This window comes from Pleurodeles waltl, chromosome 5, assembly GCF_031143425.1.
Source record: "Pleurodeles waltl isolate 20211129_DDA chromosome 5, aPleWal1.hap1.20221129, whole genome shotgun sequence".
In the NCBI taxonomy this organism is placed as follows: domain Eukaryota; kingdom Metazoa; phylum Chordata; class Amphibia; order Caudata; family Salamandridae; genus Pleurodeles; species Pleurodeles waltl.
The window spans coordinates 217,088,639-217,105,725 of NC_090444.1; the positions used below are offsets into that span (position 1 = coordinate 217,088,639).

At 46.1% G+C, this 17,087-nt stretch overlaps 1 protein-coding gene across 1 annotated transcript in view; it reads left to right on the forward strand.

Annotated features, from left to right (window-relative positions):
• INTS7 (integrator complex subunit 7) overlaps positions 1–17,087 on the forward strand; it is a 182,659-nt gene that overhangs the window by 36,029 nt on the left and 129,543 nt on the right. Inside the window, exons 6-8 of the mRNA XM_069233929.1 lie at positions 371–570; positions 10,596–10,718; positions 11,200–11,317. Of these exons, the coding sequence (XP_069090030.1) occupies positions 371–570; positions 10,596–10,718; positions 11,200–11,317 (441 nt within the window). The remainder of the gene's footprint in view (positions 1–370; positions 571–10,595; positions 10,719–11,199; positions 11,318–17,087) is intronic.

Here is a 17,087-nt window from a genome sequence, read left to right on the forward strand (position 1 = left end):
TATGCAAAAACCTACAGACTGATCTTCTGATCTTCTTTGTCTTGTAAATTGGTTGATAACGGAAATATGTATTGTGAGAAATACTATTGCAAATGCCTTTTGCATTGCTCAGTAATATACCAATGTCAAACACATATCGATGAACAGCACATGTAGTGTAATGCTGAAGCGTCCAAAAACGGAATATATAGGAAAAAAAGAGCACGTTCAATAATAGATTAGTCCATAAGATGCAGGTACTTTTTTGTGCCCCCCCCCTCCCCCACCCCACCCCACAGGTTTTAACAGGATTGGAGCTGTGTTTTGTAAAAATTATTTTTACGAAGTATTTTCATCCAGTAAAGAGGTAATGCTGCCTGTCTTTTCCTAGGCTTGGCCACCCCTGTAGATTTGAAGCTGAAGTTGATCCCTATTCTGCAGCACATGCACCATGATGCCAGTCTAGCATCTAACACCAGGCAGCTTCTACAGCAGCTGGTAACCTCGTATCCCTCCACCAAGATGGTTATTGTGACTCTGCACACCTTTACCCTGCTTGCTGCTTCATCTTTGGTTGATATCCCCAAGCAGGTAATTAGTTGTCTTATTTTTATTTACACATGTTTAAGAGACAATGAAATACAATTTTGCAGGTTGTGACTACAGATTGATATCTCGCTCATACACAAATATAGTGGTGCAAAGTAATGACATTGCGGCGAGTAGCGACATAGAAAAGATTGGTGGTTGTTCATCTTCCCATGCCCAAAACAAATGTTATGTATCTGAAACAAAATAAAGGTGCATACATTGTTCCTTGCAAAGGCTCAAAGATTTGAGTCTTTCTTAATAAGAGTACACAAGAAGTGCTTGGGGGAGGGCCAGTATTATCGCACCGCTTTGTGGGTGAGCTAGAGATGTGACGTAGCATAATGGGGAAAGTGCAGCATTCACAAGTTATTAACCCTGAAAAGATTGTCATAAAGTATTTTCTGTAATAACTGTAGCATGTGTGCCGACAGTGAACAGCTCACTGAATACCTCTCTCCTGTATAGGATATTCTGGTCACATGGACCAAGAGTTACCTGTTAATGTAAGTTATACCTCAAAGGTAAAGGCAGAGATAGAGTTTCTCTGTAATTCTGCGGGAAGGGAGATTCATATTGCTCAAGTATACAGTTCTGTGAAAGATTCTTTAGCCAGAGGTTTGATTTAGTCGTGGTCCGAAGTATACACATACTGTTTGAGTTTCTTTTTTGTTTCATTATACATGCAAAATTTTATATGTTTAAGAGATCCAATACTGTTAAACTTGAATTCCTGGACGAATATTGTGCACTTTCTGATCACTTTTACTAATTGGTCCATTTCTCACTTATTGTCTTTAGGAAATGTAGAATGTACAATTGCTAATTCCGTAAAAAATGTAGGGCTCCCTTGGCAGACAGAGAACTTGAAGATAACTTGGTATACCATTTGCAAATTATAATGAAACCTACATGAAGTTAAATGGCAGCTGTATAATATTGGGCTCAGTAGCATTTTGGCCCATGTTACCTCTTTTCATGATTGGTAGAGTGGCTTTAGGATGGTAATGTTGCCCTGTGTTTCAGACAGCATTCTTTTTTGTTGCCAGGAAAGTTATTTTGAGAGTTATTCTGTTGTCAGTCCTTAATCTGTGCGAGCACACCCTCCACTGATCTATAGAACCCTGAAATTACCCTTTGAAAAGGGTGGTTTGAGTCCCTTATATAGGAGATTATTATGTGGCATCCCAAAAGCACTATTTTTCTGAATGGTGAAACGTAGGGAGTGTAGTCTGTTAAATGGATGCCTTTGTATTATGGATCCTAAACACAAGAATCTTACCATAGAATTATCCCCAGACGTCAGGTTAGTAGGTAGTGTTGCTAGGCTCTATGTGGGGTTAACGGCACCAGGCGTGATGTGTGCAGCGCCTTTATAGGTGCAATGCGGGGGGCTGACATTGGTTCTATTCTTTTTTCTTTTCGGGCTAGTCAGCGCAGATCTGGAGAGAGCTACTCCCAGTTATTTTTTTGACAGACAAAAAGTCAAAAAAGGTCAACGTTTTTTTTTTCTCCAGATTTTTCTCCTGATGTGACAGGGATGTCCATGAGAAAGGCTGAATTTATTCCTTGCTGCATCTGTCACAGGCAAATGTCAGTGATAGACCTGCACCTCGTCTGTCTCTGGTGCATTGAGCGCGGCCTTGCCACCAAGAACTGCATTGATTGTCGTGCCATGCACCCCAAGGTCTTGAGGGAGCGATACCTGTAGCTCCATGCTGTGCAACATGCAATGCCACATCAATCTCTATCCCGGTCGAAATGAAGATCCTGGCATATGTCGCGGAGCCTTCGATCTTCCGTCGATGTCTTCCAATGAGACAAGGGAGTATTCTCACTTGAGGCCTAGCGCATTGTTGAGCCTATGCCTGAGCCATCTCTGTGCTGAGTTTCCCGGAGCTGGAGTAACCCCCGCCCAACCAAGAGAATCTGTGAGACCACGCAACTTATTTTTGGACAGCCCGCACCCTCTTGAGAGCCTTTGGACCTTGCGGGTTCGGAAGGGGCCTTGACTGGTTCCCTGTCAGTAGGTCCACTCTCTGCACCAGTCGGGCCCTTGGGAATCACAGCTGTATCTGGACCAGCGCTGCCATACCACCTAGACCTTCCCTGGTGCTGGTCCCACTGTCCGCGCTCTTGATGCCACTGGTACCCTCCGGCAGAGCGGCCCTCATTCTTATCCCCATCTCGGACACGGAGCGGGATGCACGTCATCTGACACAGAATCTGGTGCTGACTTGAGCCGATCCTCCAATCCAAAGACTGAGCCCTATTCTAAATGGCTAGGACTTTGGGAAGATTGGGTGGGGCCTGAAGAATTCCATCGCTTAGACCCTGATATGGACTGGTGTGAGGAACTGGTAGATGCTAATGACTGGACACCTCCCCAGCTACTAGTTTGGTCTTTCTTCCTATCGTGGCTTCGGAGGAGGGTGGCCCTTTTACTATGATGGCGAGGAAGGCGGCCAAGGTCCTGGACCTTATGCTACACTCTGTAGCTGTCAAGAATAACGTCTTGACAGAGGTGCTTCAGCTGTATTCACTCCTTCAGAACTGCTTCTCCCATTTAATGATGCTCTCACGATCGTCCTTGGTCCAAGCTCTGCACAGGGGATCCTGTGAACAGGGAAATTGCCCACTGCCACCCCTTATCTGTTCCCCTTTCCAAGTTTCTTTTGTTTATCCTTCACTTGGCCCAGTAGGGCTCTGCTTTGGGCATCTTAAAAGGTTTATTTGTCTGCTATCTCTGCTTTGTTGTGGCTGTCAGATCAACCGTCTCTTTTCAAGTCGCCTTTTGTAAATAGGTTCCTTAAAGGTCTGCGGCAAAATTTCCTCCAGTTCCTTTGTTATGCCTCAGTGGACCTAAACTTGGTTCTTACTTTCTAATGTGTACCCACTTTGTGCCACTTCATTGTTACCCTCTTAGGCTCTGCACCATCAAGATAACCATCCTGGTGGCTATTACATCTGCCTGGAGAGTCAGTGAGCTACATACTCTGTCCCTTCCGATCTCCCTACATCTAATTTTTCTCAGACCAACTGATCCTTCGGATTCAAACATCCTTCTTGCTGAAGGTAGGCACCCCATTCCATGTAGGCTTATCAATCACCTTGCCTAACTTTTGCGCTCCTCCAAACCCCTTTAATAGGAGAGACTCCACTGACTGGACCCAAAAAGTACTTTGCAATCTACCTTGACCGCACAAAACAGTTCCATGCAGAAATGGACAAACTCCAGATGGATCGTGCTCTGAAATAAAATCTACTCATTGACCAACAAGCAACCCCCAGGTGATTTGCTTGCTCATTCCAACAGAGCAAAGGCTGTGACCACTGCATTAGCACGCGTAGTCCTCGTCCTGGACATCTGCCAGGCAGCAACATGGGGCTCTCTGCACACATTCACTTCCATCGGTATTGGCACTCTACCCATTCGGTCTTGCAGGATATTTTGGTGTGAAATTGTTTTGCAGACCCACCTCCGCGGAGGTATTGCTTGGGTATCTATTCTAAGGTAAGCAATTTGCAGCTAGAGGTCTCTGAGATGAACAAGCCGCTTACCTTCGGTAATGCCTTATCTGGTAGAGACTCTGTCTAGGCTTAATATATATATATATATATATATATATATATATATATTCGATGGCATGTGTAGCTGCAGATACACATGCTGTGCACTGTTCCTGCCATCTAGTGTTGGGCTCGGAGTGTTACAAGTTGTTTTTCTTCGAAGAAGTCTTTTCGAGTCACCGGACCGAGTGACTCCTTGCTTTCGGCTCCGTTGCGCATGGGCATCGACTCCATCTTAGATTGTTTTCTTTCTGCCATTGGGTTCAGACGTGTTTCTCTTCGCTCCGTGATTCGAATCGGGAAAGTATCAAAATCCTCGAAAAAAACGGCGGTATTGTTTGCGATCGGGAACAACACATCGACACCGATGAGACAACCGTTTTGGTGGCTCTTTGGGGTTTCCGTGCCCAGCCGTGGCCTGGTCGGCCCGATCACAGATGTTGTCGAAGCCTCATGGACCAGACCCCCTTCCGTTTCTGTCCGAAGTGCCACACGAAGTATCCATATACAGACCAGCATCGGGTCTGTAATCTGTGCTTGTCACTGGAGCACAGAGAAGATACTTGTGAGGCCTGCAAGTCCTTTCTGTCAAAAAAGACTTTGATGGACCGGAGGGGGAGAATGCAGATGGTGTTGAAATCTTCAGAACACCTCGATGTCGAAGAGGAGGAGATGGCTATCTCCATCCAGGAATCGGACTCAGACGACTCCGACAGAGACCGACCACCTACAGCAGGCCAACCCCACAGTCAACCGAAAAAACATAAGGCCTCGGGGACGCCACTGCCTGAAGGCCATGGCTCGACCCACAAAAAACAAAGCAGTGACCAAGCAACACCTTCGGCACCGAAAAAGGCCAAAATCGTGCCGAAGAGTTCCGACTCGAGCCGAGAAACCAGCGTTGAAAAATCTCGACATCGCCTTGTCGAATCCACTAAGCCTCGAAAGAGCCTTTCGGAGACGAGGCCATCCAGCACCAGGGGCATTTTGGTGCCGAGGAAACCGGCTTTGGAGCCGAAAAAGACCTCTTCCACAGAGGAACATGGGCTCTCCAAACAACTAAAGGAGAGGCACAGATTTGAAGAGGAGCTTCACGTTGAAGTGTTTGACCAAACGCAGGCATGGATACAGATCCATAAGGATAATGGAAAGATCCAAACTGCCCCTCCTCGCAAATTCAAGAGAGAGCTGGCTTTTTAACCACAAACAGAGACTGAGACTGATCAGCCAAGAGCTAAAGTGGCTAGGGAGAAATCACCAACTCGCCATTTTTCGCCAGAACTTTCTCCCCCGCATTCGCCGCAAAGGACAGGGTCACCAATTGGCACGCCCACTGCACAGTCAACCACACATACTGTGCAAACGCAAGATGATGTAGACCCCTGGAACCTCTACGATCCCCCTGTCTGGAACAATAGCCCTGAGTGCTACCACTCAAAACCATCTCCACCAAAGGATAGCACCTCGTACACCCAGGTCTTGGCCTGGGCTGCTGCATTCCATAATGTTAATATGCATTCTGAGCCATTGGAGGATGACTTCCTCTTCAATGCCCTGGCCTCCACGCATGCCTCATACCAGAGCCTGCCTATGCTACCAGGCAAGCTTAAGCATGCACAGCAAGTGTTTCAAGAGCCGGTAAAGGGAAGAGCCATCACACCGCGGGTGGAAAAAAAGTACAAACCACCCCCATCGGACCCAGTGTTCATTACGCAACAGCTCCCAACCGGACTCCGTAGTGGTTGGTGCCACAAGGAAACGAGCAAACTCACAATCATCGGGAGATGCACCACCTCCGGATAAAGAGAGTCGCATATTTGATGCAGCCGGATAGAGAGTGGCGTCGCAGGCTGCCAACCAATGGTGTATCGCAAATTCACAAGCCCTCCTCGCCTGTTACGACCGAGCTCACTGGGATGAAATGAGTGACATCATCCAGCATCTACCTAGAGTATCAAAAACGGACTCAACAAGTGGTAGAGGAAGGGCAAGCAATTTCGAACAATCAAATTCGTTTGGCATTGGATTCCGCTGACACTGCCGCAAGAACTGTGAACACGGCAGTCACAATTAGGAGACATGCTTGGTTAAGATCCTCAGGATTCAAACCTGAGATACAGCAGGCAGTATTGAACATGCCATTTAACCAGCAACAACTGTTTGGGCCACAAGTGGACACAGCCATTGAAAAGATGAAGAAAGACACTGACACGGCCAAAGCCATGGGCGCGCTCTGCTTGTCCCAGTATAGAGGGACATTTAGGAAACCGCAATTTAGGGGAGGTTTCAGACAGCAACCTTCAGAGGCATCCACCTCTCAAGCAAAACCCACCTCCCAATCCCAATATCAGAGAGGGGGTTTCGCGGATCCTTCAGGGGACAATTCCCAAGATCAAGGGGAAAGTTTCAGCCCACCAAGCAGGCCCCTAACAACAAACAGTGTCTTGACTGTCACCCTTCCCCAACACACATCACCAGTAGGGGGAAGACTAACACTTTACCACAAACATTGGTCAGATATAACCACGGACACATGGGTCCTATCAATTATCCAACATGGTTACTGCATAGAATTCACACATTTACCTCCAGATATTCCCCCAAGAGTGCACAAACTGTTGGCACAACATCTAGACATGTTACAAATAGAGGTACAAGCACTAGTAACGAAACAAGCCGTAGAACTAGTACCTCACCAGCAAAAAGGAACAGGGGTTTACTCCCTATATTTCATTATTCCCAAGAAAGCCAAAACACTAAGACCAATTTTAGATCTCAGGACATTAAACCTTTTCATCAAATCAGAACACTTCCACATGGTCACACTACAAGATGTAGTCCCCTTACTAAAACACGGAGAATACATGGCAACACTGGATCTAAAAGATGCGTATTTCCATATACCCATCCATCCATCTCACAGAAAATACCTCAGATTTGTCATACAGGGCAAACATTACCAATTCAAGGTACTGCCCTTCGGGATAACAACAGCACCCAGTGTATTTACAAAATGCCTCGCTGTAGTAGCAGCTCATATAAGGAGACATGATATGCACGTATTCCCATATCTCGACGATTGGTTAATAAAAGCCAACACTCAACACCGGTGTCAAAATCACAATCCGTATGAAATAGATATCCTACACAGACTAGGCTTCTCTATAAATTACCAAAAATCTCACTTACAACCATCCCAACTACAACAATACTTGGGAGCAACACTCCACACACAAAGAGCAATTGCCACTCCAAGCCCGCAGAGAGTTCAATCATTTCAAAATATGTTGTCCAACATACAACCAAATCACCATTACACAGTCGGATTTGTCATGAAACTCCTAGGCATAATGGCATCATGCATCGCTATTGTCCCAAACTCGCGGCTACACATGCGGCCCTTACACCAGTGCCTAGCAAAACAATGGACGCAGGCACAGGGTCAACTTCAGGATCTCGTGTTAATAGACCGCCAAACACACTATTCGCTTCAATGGTGGAACCCTGTAAATTTAAACAAAGGGCGGCCATTTCAAGACCCTGTGCCTCACGCCATTCTCACAACAGATGCTTTGATGATTGGGTGGGGAGCACACCTCAACAATAACAATATACAAGGACAATGGGACAATCAACAAAGACAACTACACATAAATCACTTAGAACTGCTAGCGGTCTCCCTAGCACTAAAAGCTTTTCAACCTCTTCTAGTTCACAAACACATTCTTGTCAAAACAGACAATATGACAACAATGTACTACCTAAGCAAACGGGGGGGGGCACACTCGTCACAACTATGCCTCCTAGCACAAAAAAATTGGCATTGGGCAATCCACAACAACATTCGCCTGATACCAGGTATTCACAATCAGTTAGCCGACAATCTCAGTCGAGATCACCAGCAAACTCATGAGTGGGAAATACATCACTAGATTCTGCAACACTGGGGAACACCAGACATAGATCTGTTTGCAACAAAACAAAACGCAAAATGCCAAAACTTCGCATCCAGGCCCACACCCTCAGTCCAAGGGCAATGCTCTTTGGATAAATTGGTCAGGGATATTTGCTTACACTTTTCCCCCTCTCCCACTCATTCCTTTCCTAGTAAACAAACTGAGTCAAAACAAACTCAAACTAATACTCATAGCACCAACGTGGGCTCGCCAACTGTGGTACACCACACTGTTGGACCTCTCAGTAGTATCTCACATCAAACTCCCAAACAGACCAGATCTGTTAACACAACACAAACAGATCAGACACCCCAATCCAGCATCACTCAACCTAGCAATCTGGCTCCTGAAGTCTTAGAATTTGGCTATCTACACCTTTCAAATGAGTGTATGGAAGTCATTAAACAGGCAAGAAAACCAACAACAAGGCATTGTTATGCTAATAAATGGAAAAGGTTTGTTTTCTACTGCCAAGCAAACCAAATCACTCCGTTAGATGCCTCCATACAAAACATTGTGAGTTATTTACTACACCTACAAAAAGCAAATCTCGCATTTTCTTCCATCAAAATTCATCTCACAGCAATCTCTGCTTACCTGCAGAGTAAACATACAAAGTCACTTCTTAGAATACCAGTTATTAAAGCCTTTATGGAAGGACTAAAAAAGGATCATACCTCCAAGAACCCCACCGGTGACCTTGTGGAATCTTAATAATGTACTTACATGACTCATGGGGCCACCTTTTGAACCCATGCATTCCTGCCAAATCCAATTCTTAACTTGGAAGGTAGCATTTCTAATAGCCATCACTTCTGTACGAACAGTTAGCGAAATACAAGCGTTCACTATCGAAGAACCCTTTATACAAGTACACAAACATAAAGTGGTTCTCCGCACAAATCCAAAATTTCTTCCAAAAGTCATTTCACCGTTTCATTTAAACCAAACTGTGGAGCTCCCAGTCTTCTTCCCACAGCCAGACTTAGTAGCAGAAAGAGCACTGTATACATTAGACATAAAGAGAGCACTAATGTATTCTATAGACAGAACAAAACCATTTCATAAAACTAAGTAATTGTTTGTGGCTTTCCAAAAAGGGTATAAGCAGATGGATAGTCAAATGCATACAAAGGTTTGAGGGACATTATAATTAGGTTCAGACTGTACACGCACAATACCATAGAAATTCAACAGTTATAGCTATATTTATCTCAACACACTATAACTCATGCTCTAAGGTAACTATAACTTGTGTCCTCGCCATGCACTGTTACTTACCCCCATATTACACCAGTAATGACATATTCTATGACATCATTTAGAATATAACTCCAACATTTGTAATAAATTATTGATGCGAAAACTGCATGGCGGGGGCGCGAGTCATAGTCTGTATACAACTGTTCAGAGAAAACAAAGTTCCTCAAGATACTCAAGCCCTGTTGCATAACTAATGCCCAAAAAACAGTCTTTACCTGTATCACATCCCTCACAGTCACCAAACCTGCAGTGAAAAATGAAGTGGAAATCTGTAGAAAAATGGGTGCTGTAAACAGTGTTTACGCAATGTATCGCAGCAAAAATTGGCGATTTTTATTTTGGCTCGGGGAGAGTCCCACTGAGTCCCCAACACAGGGCTGAGGGGGGGGCAGGGGATCCCTACCCTATATGCTTATATTCTTTTTTTTTTTTTTAACTTAAGGGCAGTGGACTGAATCCCACGGTTCTTTAATGGCTGGGATGGGATAAAAAGCTCCTTGGGCCAATCAGAACACTCCCCCACCCTCACCCCCTTTTTTTTTATTAATTGTGTTGAAGGGACTCTTGTGAGAGTCCCTTGAACCCAACTGTCCAAATTTACAAATATTCTTAAGCCTTAAATTCTACTACTTTACAGATTTTCACCAAATCATAAAAGCACAATCTTCGACCCAAGGTCTAGCTTCCTGCCAAATTTGGTGTAATTACGTGCCCTGCTTAAAGACGTCTATGGAAAATGTATGGGTAAATTTGCTGAGGAATGGGCTGAGGTGATTTTTTCATTTTATGAAGATTTGTCAAACGACGCAAAGCAACAGTTACTAACAAAACAAAAAAACACCTTGTCTATTGAAAAGCCACTGGGTGGTACACACAAACACATACTTTTTCATTTTTTGTGAACAGTGGTTGGAAATAAAAGCCATCCAGGAAATGTAAGTATACACCGCTGCCCCAAATGCCCCTCATGTTTTTAGGTTATCTACAAGGATCCTAGTTTACAGAACTTTCAAAAGAACTGTGGTCATTAAAGACAGTGGTCAGGAGGTTTCTGTGATTTCTTAAAAATAAGTTAGGAGAATGTAGCCACAGTCCAAACGATCTCACTTGTTACCAAGGTCTCATTTCACAGTAGAAACTTATTCAGGGCACTGCGTGACCATTGTATTAAATGGTAACAGTGTGCTATGTTTTTTTCAATTTTAATTTTAATTTATTTATTCTACCTTTCTGATTTAGATTCAACTTCTGCTGCAGTACTTGAAGATTGATCCCAGAAAGGCAGTGAAACGGCTTGCTATCCAAGACTTAAATTTCTTGGCAAGTAAAACACCACATATGTGGAACAGAGAGAATATTCAGGTATGTTCAGCTAGTTGCATGTCAAGAGCGCCCTCACCTGCTGTGCTTGCCACTGTAGAAAACACTGTACAGATACAAAGCTATTGCACACCAAAAAAAAAAAACCCTTCCCTGTCTAATCTGTTTGTCCTCCGGAGTCTCTTGTGGAAGTGGCTAAACCGATCATCATGCATTGGTTGTATGTGCAAAGGCAGTTGTCTACCCAAAGGTCCGGCCACAGGTTGTGTAGACCTGCTGCACACTCTGTCTAGTAGTCTGTTGTTTGAACCGCCTGCCTACCTTTATACAGGTTTTGATAAGTCAAGCTCCTTAAATTTGGTTTTCCTATCATTTTGTTGTGTTTAAATAGCTCACAAAACACTATTGTTGTGATGTATGAAGCGCAAATGAAGAAACTGCTACAGACACTAAATCATGCTAAATAAAGTGTATTACCACGGAGGGCTTTTACTAACCTTCTATTCTGATTTTTTTTTTTCAGGCTCTCTGTGAGTGTGCTCTTCTGACTCCTTATGATAGCCTCAAATTTGGCATTCTTTCTGTTCTTTCCACGCTGTCTGGGACAATTGCCATTAAACAAAATATTAACACAGCTCCAGGTAAGGATAGGATCGTTAGATATCTAATATGTTCAAGTGTGACTTTGCTCTCATCTCACTATGGTGGTCATTACAACAATGTGGCGTCCGTACCACCAACAGGCTGGCGATACGGAGGCCCTTATTACGACCGCGGTGGTAGAGCCGCGGTCGCACCGCCGGGGCCGGCGGTTTCCCGCTGTTTTAGCCCCGGCGGTGATAATCCGCCAGGGCAGCGCTGCAAGCAGCGCTGCCCTGGGGATTATGACCCCCCTACCGCCAGCCTGTTTCTGGCGGTTTGCACCGCCAGGAAGAGGCTGGCGGTAAGGGGTGTCCTGGGGGCCCCTGCACTGCTCATGCCACTGGCATGGGCAGTGCTGGGGCCCCCTAACAGGGCCCCGGCCAGCTTTTCACTGTCTGCATAGCAGACAGTGAAAAGCGCGACGGGGGCAACTGCACCCGTCGCACGGCCGCAACACCGCCGGCTCCATTAGGAGCCGGCTCCTATGTTGCGGCCTCATTCCCGCCGGCCCAGCGGGAATGTCATAATGGGGGCCGCATGAGTGCGGCTGCAACCGCCGCCCGCCAAGGTCGTAATGACCTCCTAAATCTTTTTACATCCGCTGTTTTTAATGCTGTGTCTTTTGTTTCTGAATATTAACTTAAAATACCAGGATCTTTTTTCAAGGAATATACTGCAGTGACAGCATTGCTGAGCCCTTGTTTGAAGTTTCCCAGAGTTCCAACGTCAGTGGCTAAAACCTGCTTGTTGTCTTTTTTTCTATTTTCGCAATTGAAATTTTCTCGTGCTTTTACTCCATATCTAGTGCCAAAAGTGTTTTTTTGTCTGCATACCCTCCAAAAAAATATTGTGTGTGTAATGGGCTTGTAAGCTGTCTAAGCTGTTTCCTTTATATTTCCACCTCTTTCTCTAATGCCTTTTATAAGCAACTAGATTGTTTGTGGTGTGTGACTCCCCACCTTAAGGAATAATCACAACCCTTGTCAGAGTGAACCCTTAAAGTCACTAAATTAACCTGAGCTCAACCCCTGGTACCTATGACACTAAGCAGACAGGTTGAACTTAACCAAAGCAGTAACAGTTAAAATGAAAACCAATAAATTAGAAAAATAGGTCTATGTTTAATGAACATAGTGACAAAAATCCAGTAAGCAGAACTGGAGATACAACTTTGTAAAGTTTTAAGTGGGAATAAAGTCAAGAAGCACTGAGTGCCAGTGCCAGTGATCGGGACCTAGACGCAATTTAAGGTTGATGCCGATGGAGTGTGGGTCAGATACACCAACCATGTTGGTCCCGGTCACAAGCTGTTAACTTCCAATTTGGTCCTTTTAGTCCCAGTCCACCACAAAAATACATTTCTAAAGCCTCCCAGGACCTCAGAGGTACCTCTTAAAAACTCAACTGGTGCCAGCAGGGGCTAGTGGCCTGATCCAGTCCAGGTCCAGTGGCCACTAGACAGTTGCAGGAAAAACCTCTTGTAGGTTGTCGTATCCCTGTAACTATGACGGGGGTCAGCCCTATAACCCTTGGAGCCCACTTCTTTGTCCTGAGACTGAAGTGCCTGCTGAGCGACCTAGTCCTGACATTCTGGAGTGCCCTCAAGCCTGTGAGTACCATAGCCAAAGTCGACCCTGATCCTCCGAAAGTAAAGAATTGCTTACCTGTGAGCACCTGCTATAACTATGTGGAAGATCAAGTCCTGAAGTCTGGGACAACCTCTGAAGTTTGCGGATGTCTGTATGGCCCCAGGAAAACTCACTGTATCTCTTCTCTGTCTTGAGCATCCAGTTTCCCCCTGTAGGAAAGTGCCTTTTTTGACATGGTCACCCCACTCTCTGACTTGTATTTGTTGCAGCTTTGACTGAAAGTGCACTGGGTTCCTGCTAACCAAGGGCCAGATGTAGTAAGATCTGAATTTCCGACTCGCAAAATCATATGCAGAATGGTGTCTCGGACACCTTCTGCGAATCGCAAGAGGGTCGCAAAGACCCACCTCATTAATATTAATGAGGTGGGTCGCAATTTGCGACCCCCTTGCGATTCCCTGCACTCACAGGAATGGTGGCCTGCTGGAGACAGCAGACCTCCATGTCTGTGACTGCTTTTTTTTAATAAAGCAGTTTTTTTTTTCCGTATTGCAGCCCGTTTTCCTGAAACGAGTTTCAATACAAAAGAAAAAATGAAACCATTTATGGCGACATTCACAAAAGGAAAGGGGTCCCATGGAGACCCCTTCCCTTTTGCGAATGAGTTAGCACCCACTTGACATGGGTGCTAACTGCGAATTGCAGTTTGCGACCGCGTTCGTGGTCACAAAGCAATTTTGCATTGCGGTGCGAATCGCAAATAGGAAGGGAACACCCCTTCCTATTTGCGAGTCGCATTCCCATTTTGCAAGTTGGAACCGACTCGCAAAATGGGATTGTGCATCGTGATGCGCGTTTTGCATGGCGCAAACTGCAAATTTTGCAGTTTGCGCCATGCAAAACGCTTCGTACATCTGGCCCCAAGTCCCCAAAGCCAGATCTTTTTTCATAAAACTGGGCAGGTGGTCCCCCAATTGGCCCTACCTTTTGCACCCCTGTAAGTCCCTAGTAGATGGTACCCCTGTTATCTAGTGCACGGGTACCAAAGAGGGTCCCCAAGGGCTGCAGCATGTATTGTTCCACCCTCAAGGACCCCTTACCTAGTACAACCAGACTGCCACTGCAGGCTGCGTGTCTTGGTGCAGCTAAAAGTGAAAACACAACATGGCACACTGCCTGTGTGCCATGTCCCTTTGCACTTCATGCAATATATGCAAGTCACCCCAACAGAAGGACTGCTTCTCTCAGAAGGGAGATACTGAGCCCCCGCTTCAGGGCCCATTTGGCTCCTGGACAGGTGGGATAATTGGTATTCAGAGAGGTGTGAAAAGTGCTAAGGTCATTCCCACCCCTAAGGTGAGCTGCCTTATGTGGACACAACATTTAGAAATCTGCCATCTTGGTGTTGCAGAATGAGACACTCTGGGACAGGATAGGAAGTGGTCATATAGGGGGCGTAGTACCCCAGGATTAAATATCCCAATACCCTACACTACCATAAATGTTTCAGTAAACATTCAGCATTTAGGGGAGCCCTTGGCACTAGGAAATCCAATTCCTGCTGATCTACAAAGAAGGACACGCAAGAGCTGCAAAAGTGAAAGACTGAGAAAGAAGCAACTGACTTTGCACCAGCCCTTCTGGCCTGTCTGCTGTTCCCGCCAAATTTCACCAAAGTTGTCTCGTCCTGTAAGCTGTTGTGCCTCCAAAAGCCTAGGAAGACTTCCTGCCTTCAACAAAGACCCAGGCACTCCTGTGGAGCAGTAGAGCTGCTTCCCTGCGTCCTGCAGGCATCCCAAGAGACCTGAGAGGTCTCTGGACCACTAAAACTTGACACCAGAAAGCACCACTGCACCTGTGCCGCCTTGCCTGAGCTGAAGTGGGTCAGCGGTGCCAGCATAAATAAAAAAACAAAACACTGAGGACCCTAAGACTGCTGGAAGCTACCTGCCCAATGCAACCTGAGTGGGCTCTGTGATAGGCTCTCAAAGCATTTAGGCCAGGCCAAGTTAAAACAAGTAGCAGTAGTGGCCAGTTGGCTAAGCACTGCTTAACCGATTTACAATGATTTATTGCATCTTTTAAAAAAATAGTGTTCAATGTAATGTGTGGTGGAAGATACACATGCTCTACATACTCCTGCCATTTAGTGTTGGGTCCGGAGTTGGACAAATTGTTTGTTTTCTTCGAATAAGTCTTTCGAGTCACGAGATCGAGTGACTCCTCCTCAATGTGTTATTGTGCATAGGTATCGACTCCATTGTTAGGTTGTTTTCTCTCTGCCATAGGGGTTGGACGTGTGACCTCTGCTCTGTGTTTTTGACTCTTTTCAGTACGATACTTCAGTTTCCTTACTGTCCTCAACTGTATTGTTTTTGATGGGGCTTTTCAACGTCTGCACTACTCTTGAATTCGTCTCTTTGACAGGCCGTCCTTCGAGGCGCTGTCCGTCACGGGCCTACCATACCATGTATCTCCGTCTCCATCGAAGAGGCGTTTCTGATGGAACGCACATCCTTCAGATTTTGCTTGTGTTGCCACGCAAAATAACCCACATACCGACCAACACCTCATGCGCAGCACCTGCCTTTCAGCCAACCATATGGAGGCCAACTGCGATGCCTGCCAGTTGTAATGTTCTAAACAGACCCTTCGGGACTGAAGGGCTTGATGGTTCGAAATGTCTCAGAAGGCCTCTTACGATACTCCAGATCTCTTCGGTGAAGCTCATGCACAGGACGAGCCAGCTGCAAAAGAAGAGGAGGCCTTCTCCATCGAAGACAGTTCCCTCTCGGACATTGAACGGAGTCTCAAAATGCAGCACTTGCCATCCACCCAGAGCAAGAGTACCATGACCCCCTGCTCCAACACCCAGGTCCTCCAAAAAAAAAAAAAAAAATCCCCACTTCCTTTATTAGAGGTCGTTGGACCACAACTGCCTTCTGGCCATGGTTGGATCCAAAAGACGGTCTTGGTTGCCCCGCCCTCGGGCTCTGGCCGAAGATCGCCACAAAGGCCAAGCCTTCGGCATCATCTTCCACCTCATTGGATCACAAGCATGCTTTGGCCCCAACCCTCGGTACCGACCGAGCTGCCGCCTCCTTCGACCTTTCCGCCGACGAAGCCTCACCCAACCAAGCTAAAGATTCAGTACCAAAAGCCTCAGCGCTGAAAGACTCTAGACCGTCTTCCAGCCCTACTCCCATTATAGAGGTGATTCTCTAAAGACTACGCCATACAGAGGAAGATTCAAATACAAGTGGGGACCAGACGTATTATTGCTTCTCCTTCCTCTCCTCAGCCTCCAAAGAGGAAAGTTGACCTTCGAGGAGGATCTGGACCCCCCCCCCCCCCCCCCTTCCTGCCAGGAAAAAGACTAAAGACAAGGCCACCAGCCCTGCTGATCATCCTCCTACTCCACCATCACCATTGCCTCCTCCCCTCCTCACATTCCACCACCACTGTATCCTGCGCACGACCTGCTTGATGCTTCATCTCAGGAGTCACAACAGTCAGACACTGGGGGCCCGGTGGCCATTAGGTGATCTTGACCTGTGGAACATGTACGACTTGATCCCACAACCCCCAATGGTCCAGAACTATATCCAGCTCGTCCCTCCCCTCCTGAGGGTGCTACTTCCTTCCAGCAGGTTATCTGTCGGGAAGCAGCTTTTCATAGCGTGAAGCTTCACAAAGAACCCCTAGAACAGGACTTCCTGTTTTACACCTTCTCTCCCACACACAATTTCTAGCCATGCTTCCTGGCATGATGAGACCTGCCGAGGACATTTTTAAGGAGCCAGTCTGTGCCAAGGTCATCACCCCTCAGGTGGACAAAAAATAAAAAGCACACCGTCCGATCCCTTGTACATCTGAAGTCAAGTACCATCTGACTCCATTGTTGCAACTACTGCACGTAAAAGGGCAAATAGTCAGGCTACTGATGATACCCCTCCTCCTGAAAAAGAGAATAAGCACATTTATGCTGCTGGGAAAGGGTTGCAGCACAGGCTGCAAACCATGGGCGCAACACCAATTCTCAGGTCCTTCTGGCCCACTATGATAGAGCCTATTGGGACGAGATGGGGACCTCTTGCTGTACCCCCTAGAAGAACATCGCAAAAGGGGTCATCAAATTGTCACTCAGGAGCAAACCATTACCAACAACCCCATTCACTGC